We start from the raw sequence: 15,460 nt of genomic DNA, 5'->3' as shown, positions 1-15,460 counted from the left end.
CTCAGGTCAGGATCCCAGGGCCCGGGGATGGAGCCCTGCATCAGGCTATCTGCTCAGCGGAGAGCCTGCTTCTTCCTCTCTCTCTGCCTACTTGTGATCTGTTTGGCAAATAAATAAATAAAAATCTTTAAAATAAAAAAAATTAAAAAAATAAAGACTAAAGTCTAACATAAAAAAAAAAAAAAAGGAATTGACTTCCATCAAGGGCATCTATCTCAGTTTGTTGGAAGAGCATGCCCCTCTTGATCTTAGGGTCATGAGTTCAAGCCCTGGATGTAGAGATTGCTTAAAAATAAATGAATAAGAGCACCTGGGTGGCTCAGTTGGTGAAGTGTCTCCCTTTGGCTCAGGTCATGATCCTGGAACCCTGGGATCAAGTTCCACATTGGGCTCCCTGTGCTGCTCTCCCTGCTCATGTTCTCTCAAACAAATAAATGAAATCTTTAGAAAAAATGGTATTAAAAAATAAAATGTAAAATATAACTTTATCATCCTCAATAAGGACAAACTGTATTTCAGAACTATTACTCAGTAAGTTGAAGAACTGACACCTGGGACAAAATAAATGGTTGTTTAGCCTAACACTATGGACCACAATGACCTGTGAGCAAAGATGTGTATGACTTAAGAGTAAAATTCCAGTTTCTGGAGCCTGGTCAAGTAAGGCCTTTCAGAAAGGGGATGTAGCTGCTTTCTTTGGCTCAACTCAAAGATAGCTAGAGGGGAGTACTAGAGTGGATTAAATTCCTTAGGCAAGTCTTCCAGAAAATACAGCATAAAATTAAACCTTCAGACAAAGGAAGCTGTCTGCTAGAAGTGAAACTAGACAACATACACATGAATGCAAACAGCATTTGCCAGACACAGCAAGAACAACCTATGAAGCCTTCTTCACATAAGGCAGGGTGGAAACGTGTAAGACTAACAGAACTGTGTAATTGCTTAAAGTGTCTCAGGTGAGGGCAGTGAAAAGGCAGTGGACTAGGAATGAAATAAACTTTAGATCTCGCTCCACCACATTCAGAATAGAAGAACGGTTAGAACCACCTGAGTCGTGTAGGTCTAAGTTCAAATTCCTTACCTTCACCTACTTCCTAGGACTTTGGACAAGTTTTAGCCTACACTAGTTCCTCACCTATTACAGGGAGATAAGAAAGCCTGCTCCCTAGAGTCTGAGGATTAAATGAAATAAAATAAAGCAACCAGGGCATCTACCACATGGTAACACTCAATAAAGTATAGACAACGCCAGCTACATATCCTTGTGCAAACCAGGGCCTCATTCTATAAAGGGTGTGATAACACAGAAAAGCACTCTGACACTTTAAAGTGCCAGGTGTGGGGCGCCTGGGTGGCTCCGTGGGTTAAAGCCTCTGCCTTCGGCTCAGGTCATAATGCCGGGGTCTTGGGATCGAGCCCCGCATCGGGCTCTCTGCTCAGCAGGGAGCCTGCTTCCTCCTCTCTCTGCCTTCCTCTCTGCCTACTTGTGATCTCTGTCAAATAAATAAATAAAATCTTTAAAAAACAAAACAAACAAAGTGCCAGGTGTAATGAAGAGGTTACTACCAGCAGGCGGCTGGGTTCACTTGTGGCTTACATCCAATGTTACCAGTAGTTTTCTTTACAACCATCAGGTTACCATTAGCAACACAGTATTAGTTGGGAGACTTTTTTTTAGAAATGTTATTTTGGTATCAGTAAATTAACTGACATCTCTGCAACCACAAGGAATTTACTGAACATTTCCACGTGACTTCATTAAAGGCAGGCTTTTTCCTGCTTTTATTAGTTACCATCACTTTTGCCCCCATCACAATCTCATGGTATAGTCCTTGCATGTAGCAGGAACTCAATAAATGTGCTAAATTGACTGCAGAGGGCCAGAAGATCTACAACTTGAACTTTAGAAGTATTTACTTTAGGGGCGCCCGGGTGGCCTTTGGCTCGGGTCATGATCCCAGGGTCCTGGGATCGAGCCCCACATGGGGCTCTCTGCTCAGCAGGGAGCCTGCTTCCTCCTCTCTCTCTGCCTGCCTCTCTGCCTAGTTGTGATTTCTCTCTGTCAAATAAATAAAATATTAAAAAATATATATTAAAAAAAAAAAGAAGTATTTACTTTATCCTGGAAAGGACTGAGCTGTTATGAATGATGAACTCAAGAGACTGTTAGAAGCACTCTACCACTGACAAGCTCGATAATGTTCAAAAGCAACACTTCCCAAAGGAAAGGACATCAGGTTTGTCTCCACCATAAAATCCATTTTTAAATGAAGGTACTACTTAAAACGGTCTTCCAAAGGTCTAAGCAAAGGTTTTAAAAAGATCTGACAATGGGGAGGAGCTTGGGCTCTGAAGTCAGTTGAATTGGTGTTTACTGACCACCTGCCTTCTTCTGTAAGACACCCAGCTGGGCAGTGCAGGAAAATGTGCTCATGTATATATACTATATACTGTACTATACCATGTGGTACCAGGTACTACATCAGAGAATGGCTCATAACAAGATCCAATCCAGACCTGAAGTGTAGGGTCAGCATGGCGGGATGGGAGGGACTGAGAAAAGGAACAGGGTAGTACTGAATGAAAAGTCAAGTCCAGGGGATCTTTCTGGAAGAGGCCTGACTTGGGCTAGCCTTGAAATAGCAAATAGGATTTGAATAGGGGGAAATTTGTTTGCATGGAGTGTGACGACTTCTACATGACTAAAACAGAGATTCTGTATAAGAAATAAGCCTTTAACAGTAGGGTGGCATAAGTTTATAGCAAGCTTTCGATGCTAGAATGTAAAATTTTAGACTTCCATTTAAACTCTTTGCTTTTCAAAAGAAAGTTAGCTTTTACTGGATAAAACTCAGTCTGCCCTGGGTTGCAGTTAAACTGGGTGGATGCTGGATTTCAACAGACTGTAAACATCATGCCTGATTCAATGCTTATCTTTTATTGGAGCATAATGTGCCTACATAGTAAGTACTAAATAAATGTCTGCTGAATGACCAAATGATTCTCAGGATGAATTAGCTCAAAGCCCAAACGTGGGGGTGGGGGGGGTCCCTCCAGCTGGTAAGCCACCTAGGCTTTGATCAGAGATATATCTGAAAGTTTTATGTTAGAATAATAATCACATATGTCCAATTTCTAGCTCTTCTCCCCATCACAATCACAGCAGTCAGATAAAGTTGAGGAGTTTATTAGGGAAATATGAGAGGCAAAGATACCCCAAGTGACAGAAAGAAAATTCTGAAAATGTCCCTTCAAGCCAAATGGGGGCCTGGCCTTTATCTCCCCAAAAGGACAAGAAACTGGTGGGTTAGCAACAACATTCTCTGGCGGCCACCTTGCCAGGGCATAAGTGTCTCGGCCAGGACTGCCTCCCAACCCCCACCAAAGGTGAAAAGGAGACAAAGACTGTTTCTAGAATCAATGCAGAGGCAATGAGAGCTGTAAGGAAAGTCTGAGAGAAAGAGAGGTGGGGAGGACCGTAACAAAGAGTCCCAGGCATCTGTCTCTGAGCGCTTCATACACTGACGGATAGTTCTACAAAATGTTACTTAAAAGATAAAATGCCTAATGTTGGTTCCAAGAGCTTCCCTGGACGTCTTCCCACATGCCACATCACACACCGACGTACATGGCAGAACCCAAAGGCCACGCTTTTGAAAAAAAAAAAAAAAACAAAAACAAAAAACCAAAAACAAGAATAAGCCCTGTTGCTCTTTAAGGAGAGAGGAAGGAGCTGAGGCTGCTGGGGTCTTTCCCACGTCGGCCTGTGTTCCATGAAGCAACTTCCCAGCAGCAGCATGGCGTAGCTCTAGGTGAGGGTCTCACCTTTTGTCACCTGTCAAAGGAAACTGACAATTAGATAAATTCAAAAGTATTTAAAAAAAAATCTTTTTAAAGATCCTAGATAGGGGCGCCTGGGTGGCTCAGTGGGTTAAGGCCTAGGGTCCTGGGATGGAGCCCTGCATTGGGCTCTCTGAGCCTGCTTCCTCCTCTCTCTCTGCCTGCCTCTCTGCCTACTTGTGATCTCTGTCAAATAAATAAATAAAATCTTTAAAAAAAAAAAATAAAAAAAAAAAAAGAACAAGAAAGTTTAAAAAAAAAAAAAAAAGAAAAGAAAAGATCCTAGATAGTAGGGAGTGGTAGAAAAGACAACAGCTTTCAAGCCCCAGAAACCTGGTTCAAATCCAGGGAAGTTCATTAACTTCTAAGCCTGTTACTGCTTCCAGGTTTGTTCCAGCAACAAGTGGAAATGTGCATTCTCTCTGCACAGCCCTTGCCTAGCCTCAGGAGCAAGTACCTTCTCTAACATACTCACCCGCGCTTCAATGTACTCTATTCTCCGTTCGAGGGCTGTCAATTTCTCGTTTAGTGTTGCAAGTCTTGAACGACAAGACATATCTGGTAAAAGGAGACTGATGTTCAGGATTAATGTCATTCCAAATACAGACACAGACACACACACACACACAGCCCCTAACTGGAGAAGAGAGATGATACATCAAGGAGAGCACAAACGGAAGAAGGTGAGCAAAGCAAGGGAATGGAAAAGAAGTGAGTAGTAGGAGCACAGCTGCTTAGAACGGATCTGCTCAACTTCCTACCAGGGTGGCAGGCAGAGAGTAATGATGGCCAAATATGTCCATACCCTAATCCCCGATCCTGCAGGTATTTACCCTATGTGACAAAAGGGACTTTGCAGATGTGATTAAGGTTAAGGACCTTGAGATCCTGAATTATCCAGATCGACACACTCTAATAACAAATCCATAAATACAGGAAGAGAAAGACCAAGGAAAGGTGTAGAAAGAAGAAGAGATTCAAAGTGTGTGAGGGGGACTCAACCTGCTATTGCTGGCTTTGAAGACGGAGGAAGGAGGCCATGAGCCAAAGGACACCAGAGACATTGAGAAGCTGGAAACGGACCTTAGCTGACAGCCAACAAGGAAACAGAGATTTCAGTCCTACAGCCACAAGAAACTGAATTCTACCACCAATCCAACAAGCAAGGAAACATCCTCTCCTAGAGTCTCCAGCAAGGGAGACAGCCCTGCCAACACCTTGACTTTAGCCCAGTGAAGTGATGCTGGACTTCCAAACTACACACCTATAATCTAAGAGACTAGGTGACAAAAGCAGCTACATTTATGGTAATTTGTTAAGGCAGCAATAGAAAACTAACACACTGGAACTCTACAGGCGGATATTTAGTGACAGACAAACCAAGAGTTTAAAGAGAGAGGAAGTGACAAGAGGAAGAAAATAATCTCAAGAAGGAAGAAAAACAGAGGCCATGAAAGCAGCAGACACTATGGAGAGGAGGGAAGGCACCCGTGTTTCTGAGCTCATGGAAACCTCATCATCGTTTTTGCTGCAGGAAGGCACTTAATGTGTCAGCACTATCTGCGCAGGCATGTCAGCATGAGGGAAAACTTGGGAGAACATCAAACACCCTGTGGAGCCCACATTCCATCTGTGGAAAACAGCAAAATTTCTTTTCTTCCTTTCCCTTTTCCAATCTTCTTTCACCATCTCACCCAAAATGAAACCTAGTTCCCCAAAATACCTTTTCCTCTGGAAACTTCTCTAAGAGAACCACTTGTCTATTCTTTCCCTAACTATTCTCAACAGGAGAACAAGGTTTCTGGGCACGCTCATGATTTCCTATTACTTCCTCCAACACCGTTGTTTGGTCCTCCTCAGTAACCTTCACTTTTTATGTCTAAAATATCCTCTCTCCGAGACACTCTCCCGCTCACAATGATTTAACACTTAGCTCACAACTTCCTTTTCATCTCTACCCTGTTATGCAAAAGTATGTCCACATCCATTCTGACAAATCCTCCTACACCAGGCTCTTGCCTCAACTTTCACTTTTCCACATCTGCATCTTGCTTATCTTGCCTGTCTAACCATTCTCCTTCAAGGCTCCATTCAAATTGGACCTCTGAGAGGTCTCCGCCAGAGGCATGTAATTCTCCTTCTGCTGTATGTTTAAGGTTGAATTTCTGGTTTATAAATTACTTATGTGCTTGGTCTTAGGTTTTTGGATACAGATTTAACAAACAAGAATGTTCACCACTATTACTTAGGAATGGTTTCATGAAGTACGGTGTACTTACGAAAGACTATGCCATTTAAAATTACAAGTTTGTGGGGCACCTGGGTGGCTCAGTGGCTTAAGGCCTCTGCCTTTGACTCAGGTCGTGATCCCAGGGTCCTGGGATTGAGCCCCAAGTCGGGCTCTCTGCTCAGCAGGGAGCCTACTTCATCCTCTCTCTCTCTGCCTGCCTCTCTGCCTACTTGTGATCTCTGTCTGTCAAATAAATAAATAAAATCTTAAAAAAAATTAATAAAATAAAATTAGAAGTTTATCTTTTTAACAAGTCACTAAAAAACAAACAAAAAATAAAGTATCTTTTTAACAACTCATCAAAAAAAAACAAACTATGAGTTTGAATATTTAACATAGGAACTGTTCCTGCTATCTAGACAATGATATTTATGTACTTGTAATTTATCATTTTTTTACATTTGTTACCCCACTAGAATGAATTAATCAAAACCCACTTCACTGGGCAAAAATCAATTAATCAAATAATGCCTCTTATTAATTTTTATAACTAGTATCTCGCCTGGCACAGAGAGGTTTTTGAGAAAAAAATTATGAACTCTAGTATGTTAATGAAACAAAAGATTGGCTCTGGTGTGACTACAATATTTCTACAAGTGGGGAAACCAAGGCTCCTCTTGGATAACGGATTGGACAAAACAACAGCACAGCAAGCCAGGAGCCCAGTTCCCTTACTGCCCAGGACAGTACTCCACCCCAACGTCCCACTACACAACCCCGCTACCTACCATCCTTACGAACCTCTGGGGTTATAATTTATTTCCCATATCTCTTAAAATCTGCTTATAGCTCAACTCTTCCAATTTCTGGTTCTTTCTTTTCCCTTTTGTCATACTAGATTCTTTCCTACCCATCTTCACTGCTACTCTTCCGTATTTTTAAAAAGTTGCTTTATTGATATAATTTATATGCAATGAAGTTCACTTAACTGAAGTACACAATTCTATGGTTTTTAGAATATAGTTGTGCAACCATCACCATAATCTAATTTTAGAACATCCCCAAAACCCCAAATGAAACCTTGTACCAAGGAGCAGTCATTTCCCATCAGCCTTGTCCCAACCCTTGGCAACCATTAACCTTCTCTATGGATCTACCTATTCTGGATATTCTTCGTTTTTTCTTCTTCTCCTTCTTTTTTTTTTTTTTTTTTTTTTAAGATTTGCTTATTTATTTTACAGAGAGAGACATAGGGAGAGAGGGAACACAAGCAGGGGGAGTGGAAGAGGGAGAAGCAGGTTTCCCGCCAAGCAGGGAGCCAGATGCAGGGCTCAATCCCAAGACCCTGGGATCATGACCTGAGCCAAAGGCAGACACTTGACGACTGAGCCGCCCAGGCGCCCCCCACCCACCTTTTTAAAAAAAGATTTTATTTATTTATCTGAGAGAGAGAGAGAGATCTCAAGTAGTCAGAGAAGCAGGCAGAGAGAGAGGGGAGAAGCAGGCTCCCCGCTGAGCAGACAGCCCAATGCGGGGCTCCATCCCAGGACCCTGAGATCATGACCTGAGCTGAAGGCAGAGGCTTAACCCACTGAGCCACTCAGGCGACCCTATTTTTCTTTTATTTATTTTCTTAAATCTAAGGCAAAGAACTGACCTGATCTGACTTGTATTTTTTTTTTAAGATTTATTTATTTATTTACTTGACAGACAGAGAGAGATCACAAGTAGGCAGAGAGGAAGAGAGAGAGAGAGGGAAGCAGGCTCCTTGCTGAAGCAGAGAACCTGATGTGGGGCTTGAGTCCCAGGATCCTCAGACCATGACCTGAGCAAAGGCAGAGGCTTAACCCACTGAGCCACCCAGGCACCCCTCATTTTTCTTTTAAATCATGTTGTTTATCTGCTAGTGCTGCTGTTTCTAATTCCTAGATCTAGCTTGAGTAGAAGGTACTCAGCCCCCTCCTTTTCCTAGATACACTTCCACCACCAGGACTGCCCAACAAGACCATGTCTCTTTCCATCTGGTTTTTAGAAGCTCAAAGGCACATCACATACGCTATTCAGTAAGAGCATGAATGTTATCACTAACAACCTGTCATTTCCCATAAAAAGAGACATGCCAAAATTATCTGCAGGGGTAGGTGGTGAGAGGGAGGGTTTCTTCCTGGATGGCTGTTCTGTTCTATCTCTGTCAATCTGGTAATGAATCAGAATCCAAGAACAAGAGTACACCACTGGCCTAAATGGATAAGCACTGTTGAGAATATAAAATGTTGAACTCCAGAAACTTTGATCATATTTCAGATCCCAAGAAAAACACTGATTCAAGCAAAACACTGGATAAGCATTCAGCAGCTGGATAAATCTGAAATCAGAGTGCATTTAAGAGTATATTATCACCAGACTTCTTTTTAAATATTTTATTTATTTATTTATTTGAGAGAAAGAGACAGTGCATGCAAGCATGCGCAGGGACCAGGGAGACGGAGAAGCAGGCTTCCCACTTAACAGGGAGCCTAATGCAGGGCTCCATCCCAGAATCCTGGGGTCATGACCAGAGCCCAAGGCAGATGCTTAACCAACTGAGCCACCCAGGCGCGCCCCTATCACCAGACTCTAAGATACTAACCATCCTTGTCAGGGTGCTTGATGGTGTGTACCCATTACCACTGCTGACAAATGCCAGTTATCAGCTCCTCTGAACTCTTAATGCACACACATAACCTTAGCCTATAAAAATCAACACTCATTCTCTTGAATCACTGCCATTAAGGCTTACTTCTCTACAGAACTCTGAATTTTTCAGGAGTGGCTACCATGTCCGTTTATTCTTATTTATTCCTTTCTCAGAGGATGTGACACATAGCTGGGATCACAGCAGACATGCTATACTTGTTGGCTAAGTATAAAAACTGACATTTAAAAATAACCACCACATTTATTATTTTTGTTACACTTCTCTGCACATATTAGCTTTAGAATCAGATAAAATGGTATAAAAATTAAAAGCTACCATCTGTGACAATCTATTTTTAGAAACTTCACCAATTCAAGGTACAGAACAGGCCAGTGTTAGGATGTTATCACTGCCTTATGATTTGTGGGGCCTCAGGTTCAGGTGGCCCATGAATATCATCACTCTCACCAGCTGGAAGGAATCAGAGAGTAAAAGCTCTTCAGAAAGTCACTATCTTGGAAAGCCAGTTCCCTCTCCAAAGCGCATGGCCTACCCAGACTCTGTGGTCAGGATAAGGACTCTAGGATTGCTGCCATTTTCAAAGAGCTCCCAGGGACACCTGGGTGGCTTAGTTGTTAAGCATCTGCCTTCGGTCCGGTCATGATCTTGGGGTTCCAGGATCGAGCCCCGCTTCGGGCTCCTTATTCAACAGGGAGCCTACTTCTCCCTCTGCCTGTCCCCCTGCTCATGTTTCTCTTTCCCTCTCTTAAATAAATAAATAAAATCTTAAAAAAAAAAAAAAAAAAAAAAAAAAAGGAGAGCGAGTGATTGAGCCCTGGCTACCTTCCCAAAGTAAATTCTTATTAAATCTCTGTATCGGGGCGCCTGGGTGGCTCAGTGGGTTAAAGCCTCTGCCTTCAGCTCAGGTCTTGATCTCAGGATCCTGGGATCGAGCCCCGTATCGGGCTCTCTGCTTGGCAGGGAGCCTGCTTCCTCCTCTCTCTCTGTCTGCCTCTCTGCCTGCTTGTGATCTCTGTCTGTCAAATAAATAAATAAAATCTTAAAAAAAAAAAATCTAAAAAAAAAAAAAATCTCTGTACCACCTAATCATATTATCATAAACTCAATATAAACTGTACACATACACATCAGAATTGAGAAGTCACACTAAGGGCTTCCAGTGGGAAAATGTATCCCCCACATGCTCATCTTGAGTCATCCAATGCCAAGACAATGTCTCAAATGTTTTATGATTGATCTAGTTTCTCAGCCTGTTGGTCTTTGTCTAAACTCACAACAGCGATATTGTCAATCTTCAAGACCTGCTAAACTTTTAAGTTTGCTTCTTAATTCTATTCTTAATTGTAATTATTGTCCTTTTCTTTAAAAGGACTAGATTAACTTCTTCAGAAACCATCTGGTAATTACTCCAAACTTAGGCCATTAGCATCACATTAAGGGAGAACGATGGCCTAAGCTAAAGAAAGCCCTTTCTTCTGGCTTTTTTTTTTTTTTTTTTAAAAGATTTTATTTATTTATTTGACAGAGAGAGAGATCACAAGTAGGCAGAGAGGCAGGCAGAGAGAGAGGAGGAAGCAGGTTCCCTGCAGAGCAGAGAGCCCGATGCGGGACTCGATCCCAGAACCCTGAGATCATGACCTGAGCCGAAGGCAGCGGCTTAATCCACTGAGCCACCCAGGTGCCCCTCTTCTGGCTTCTTAAGATTGGAATTCTATGTGCCTATTTTCTCAGTCTAGGGCATGTTGGAAATCTCCCGAAAGAAAAATCTTTATTCTCTATTTGTTCATAAAATGTGACTTACACATTTGATAAAATTTCAGTGCTGGTATTTCCTTGCTTACAAAGCAAGAAAAGAGACACTTCTCTTCTGCAAACCCTAAGCTCAACCTCTTCAATTTTTGGTCAGTTCCAAGACTCAACTGCCATAAATCTAGTGACTATAATATGCCAAGATTTATGTCAAAGATAAATGTATGTGAATTAAAAGTTTATTAATACTGGGGCACCTGGGTTGTGCAAATCCTGATTTAGGCTCAGGTCATGATCTCAGGGTCCTCAGACAGCCCCACGTCAGGCTCTCTCTCCCTCTCCTTCTGCTCCACCCCTTCTCAATCTTGCTTGCTCTCGCACAGGCGCGCTCTCTCTCTCTCTCTCAAATAAATCTTTCTAAAAAAAGTTTATTAATACAATTCAGTGCTCAGAAATGAAGTTATTACATTACCTAGATCCAAATGTGGGGGGCAGAGAAGCTAGATCCCCCCCCCTTTTTTTAAGATTTTATTTATTTATTTGAAAGAGAGAGACACAGCAAGAAAGAGAACACACAAGCAGGGGGAGTGGGAGAGGGAAGAAGCAGGCTTCTGGACAAGCAAGGAGCCTGATGTGGGGCTCGATCCCAGGACCCTGGGATCATAACCTGAGCTGAAGGCAGACACTTAACGACTGAGCCACCCAGGGCCCCCACTAGATCACTTTTAAATTTTGAAAAACAGCCCCGGCTTAACTTGCTATTTTATTTTTGAAAGATTTATTCGTTTAGAGAGAGAGAGAGAGAGAGAGAGAGAGAGAGCACAGGCAGGAATGGGACTGGCAGAGGGATACAAGAATCTCAAGTGGATTCCACACAGAGCGGGAGCCCACATTAGGGCTCCATCTCACAACACTGAGTTCACTACCAGAGATGGAGCTGAAACAAGAATCAGAAGCTTAATCGAGGGGGCGCCAGGGTGGCTCAGTGGTTAAAGCCTCTGCCTTCAGCTCGGGTCATGATCCCAGGGTCCTGGGATCCAGCCCCACATCGGGATCTCTGCTCCGCAGGGAGCCTGCTTCCTCCTCTCTCTCTCTGCCTGCCTCTCTGCCTACTTGTGATCTCTCTGTCAAATAAATAAATAAAACCTTTAAAAAAAAAAAAAAGCAGCAGCAGCTTAATCGAATGACCCACCCAGGTGCCCCGACTTGTTATTTTAGATGGCTTACTGATTTAACTGATGTTCTTTATACTGTACTTGATAGTCTGTGTATTTCAGATCCTACCAGAAAATGAAGTCTTTTAATTCTGCTTTTTAAGGTTAAAACTCTACATGTTGGTGATTTTTCCAACTACTTTCCACCACCTCTCCTGACTAAGCCAAATCTCAAAGCTGTGATCTTCTCATCATTACATCCTTCCCCTAGTATGCAATATTTTGGTTTCTCTTCTCTGGCCCTTCCTCTGAAGGAATGTTATAAGCAAAGAATGCTGTGAACAACCTTCAGTAACAGTTCAGCTGTCCGGGAAAGTAGGAGAAACATTATGAGAACTAACATCAAAAGAGTTTGCACAGGGGCGCCTGGGTGGCTCAGTGGGTTAAGCCTCTGCCTTCGGCTCAGGTCATGATCTCAGGGTCCTGGGATCGAGCCCTGCATCGGGCTCTCTCCTTGGTGGGGAGCCTGCTTCCTCCTCTCTCTCTGCCTGCCTCTCTGACTACTTGTGATCTCTCTCTCTGTCAAATAAATTAATAAAATCTTTAAAAAAAGAAAAAAAAGAGTTTGCACAGAAGTTAGGTGAAGAAAAACCCTCTGAGGAAATCCAGACTATCTGAATAGCAGGGTAAATAGGTTCAGTATTTCTTAGTGTTTTCAGTTCACTGAAATCAATTAATCTGGTCTCAACTTCAGACTTCTGTCTCTAAATCCATCTATCTTTTTCACTAAACCATACTCCTTCACTCATATAGTCCTTCAACTATTTCAGGATACTATGAGATCTATGTTTGTTGACTACCATTCCCTATTACAACCTCTAAAACAAATTATGTGTGTGAATACATATCAATGACATAAATATTTATACTATTCTCTCATTAATACTACCCTCACGCTCATTCCCTGGTGAGAAAACCCATGGTAGTAAGATTACAGTCTTACACACTTTATAAGAAAATAGATTAATACAAACTGATATTCTGAAACTATCATTATTTCATCTTCAAGATAGAAATTCTTTGAAAGCAAGAAATGAATTTTATTCTGTGTTCTCCAGAGTGCTTGAGAGAGCCCTGTACTGAGATCTGGTCTCTCTTGCTGATGCTTTCTAAGAAAATTCACATTCTGTTACCTTACTCCTTGGGATGCATCAGTCCTTTGGCTGGAAAATAATTAATTCATTTCAAATCTTTTTTTAATACATCAGTTTCCCCTACTTAATCTTAATTGCTTGTTGCTGAATTAGTGGAACAGAACCACACTAGTTGGAAAAAGATCACTAGATGTCATCCTTACACCTTGCGATTACTTAAGTCTACCCGTGCCCAGTTGTCAAAGAAACACTTGGAGAAGATGGGATGGGGGTCTTTTTTGTTACTGGCTTGCTTTCCAGAAGGATAAGGAACAAAGCAGAAAGAGCTGAAGACTATCACAAGCAGGCCATGCCTAAGAAAGACTTTGCTAGAAGCAGAAATAAGACCTACTGTCGGCTAGATACCAGCAACACAGGCAAAAACAGGAGGCAGAAATGGGCGACTGAAAGGTACGGCGCTAAAAGATTCTGAAAATGAAGAGAACTGTCAAGAAACTTACACAAGGGCAGTGACACAGCTTTTGAAAGGCGCACTTTGAGTGCAAAGTGGAAACTGGAATGGAGGCGGGTCACAAAAGAAGCAGGGAGGCTACCGCAGAGCAGAAAAGACGCGGATGGAGGTGCCCGAAGAGTCTGGAAAAAGGAAGGACCTGTTAATGGATCTGGGGTGATGGCAACGAAGCCGATGAACTCACAATGGCACAGGAGAACCGCACAGGGACTGCCCAGTGGAGACTGAGGGTCAGGGAAAGAGGGGGAAGGCGGGCTCCGGGGGACGCGAAAACCAGTAGGGGCCAAGGGCTCCCAGAGAAAGCCCCCTTCAAAGCTTTTCAGCACCCTCGCCAAAGTCAGTAGCCTCCCATCCACCCACACGCCCCCTGCTCGCCCGCTGACCGAACGAGTTGAGAAAGTCCGCGATTTTCTTGATGCTGCTGGTGATGACTTCAATGTATTCTCGGTTCGCCCAGTCCTGGTGAATCTCCCGTTGCACCGGATCCTCTTGACCCGCCATGGCTGCCTCCTGACGACGAACCACTGCGCAGGCGCCCGACCCTCCAGACGGCCAGTGCGCCTGCGCCTCGAAGCCCACACCCATGCCTTAGCACCCACGAATCCACGGGCATTGTGATGCGCCTGCGCGTCGTCAAGTCTTCCCATTAGTTTTTGCTCTGCTCCCACGCCCCTGAAAAAATCGCATAAACCCCAACGTGGAAAATGGAGTGCGCAGGCGCCGAGGCACCCCTACTCACTACATACCCCATTCCCGGCGTTTTTGGTCGTTAGGGGGCGCTTGACCACGAAATGCTCGCTGCGTTAGCTGCTCCAAACTAAGGTGGTCTGTGTCAGTAATTAGTTGGGCGTAGCCAATTAAGCCACATTAAATATAACTCATTTTGAAAACGGCTTTCAACAACACAACATGATTCCCCACCTTGCACTAATCAAACAAAACGGTATTATTATTTTTTAACAATAATACCCAGTGATGGAGAGCCTTGGGAAATTGATAGGCCCCTAAATACCTGGTCACCCTGTAAACTGGCAAGTCCAAATTTCCTTAAGGAAATTTGCAAATTGGGGTGCCTGGGTGGCTCAGTCGGTTAAACGTCTCCCTTCCAGTCAGGCCATGATCCCGGAGTCCTGGAATGGAGCTCTACATCGGGCTCCCTGCTCAGCAGGAAGTTGACCTCTCTCTCTCCCTCTGCCTGCCGTTCTGACTGCTGTGCTCTATCGCTGTCAAATAAATAAACAAAATCTTAAAAAAAAAAAAAAAGAAAGTTTCAAACTATAGCATCGTAGATATAAAATTTTTTTAATTTGTAAGTTGCCTGCAAGAACTGTTAATCAATTCAAACTTTTTGACCTAATATTTCATTGAGAAAGTCGCTGAAAAGGCGGGGGGGGCACTTTAAGCACAAAGGTGCTCTTTGTAACATTATCTATTTCATAACCCAAAACAACTATATCTCCACAGTTGGGGATGACTAAACAATGGTATAGCCACCTACTGCAATATCATGCAGTCATTTAAATAGTTATTATGAACACTATGGCAACATACATAATAAACTGAAGGGGAAAACAAAATACAACATTTCCTTTAATTGTAACTATATGAAAATTATGTCTGCTTGAGGACAAGGATATATGAAAGATGCCAATGTCTGGTTTGTTAAGGTAGTGGAATTATGGACATTTTGTTTTTGTTTAAGGGAATTTTTTCAATCTGCTTGGTGCAATACATGCCTGTCATTAAAAAAAAAAATGTTCAACAGATAGGTTCTAGCAGTGGCTGGGAAGAAATCTTTACTAAGTCTTTTACTCAGGTCAGAGATTTTACAAGCAATAAAGAAAGCACCGTACCTTCACAAACACTGTGGAAAGGAAATCAGGAAGATGCTTTTCATTTTACAGATGAGAAAACTGAAGTTCAAGGTCACACAGTCAATTAAATGATGGACATTTACCAGTTGATTCCAGACTCCCATATCTTTTCACCATACAAATCTGAAAACAGATTAAGGCCTCTGAACTCTCCTACGTATTGATAGAAATAGTCACTAAAATAATAAATATCAACCCTGTATATCAAGCCCCAGGTATCCATAGGACTAACTGCCATTCAAGCCCCTGC

General features: G+C 42.7%; 1 protein-coding gene across 1 annotated transcript; it reads right to left on the bottom strand.

The window, feature by feature from the left end:
- Positions 1-2,917: 2,917 nt before the first annotated feature.
- On the bottom strand, positions 2,918-13,877 carry BRK1 (BRICK1 subunit of SCAR/WAVE actin nucleating complex). The gene is made up of 3 exons (XM_045992345.1): positions 13,720-13,877; positions 4,316-4,398; positions 2,918-3,835 (listed from the first exon to the last, which is right to left on the bottom strand). Exons 1-3 carry the CDS (start codon positions 13,835-13,837, stop codon positions 3,809-3,811), a joined length of 228 nt encoding a protein of 75 aa, XP_045848301.1. The 5' UTR covers positions 13,838-13,877; the 3' UTR covers positions 2,918-3,808.
- Between the last annotated feature and the right edge of the window lie 1,583 nt (positions 13,878-15,460).

Source organism: Meles meles, chromosome 20 (genome assembly GCF_922984935.1).
Source record: "Meles meles chromosome 20, mMelMel3.1 paternal haplotype, whole genome shotgun sequence".
In the NCBI taxonomy this organism is placed as follows: domain Eukaryota; kingdom Metazoa; phylum Chordata; class Mammalia; order Carnivora; family Mustelidae; genus Meles; species Meles meles.
The sequence above is the reverse complement of the archived record's forward strand: the minus strand, read 5'-3'. Positions and strand labels throughout refer to the sequence as shown.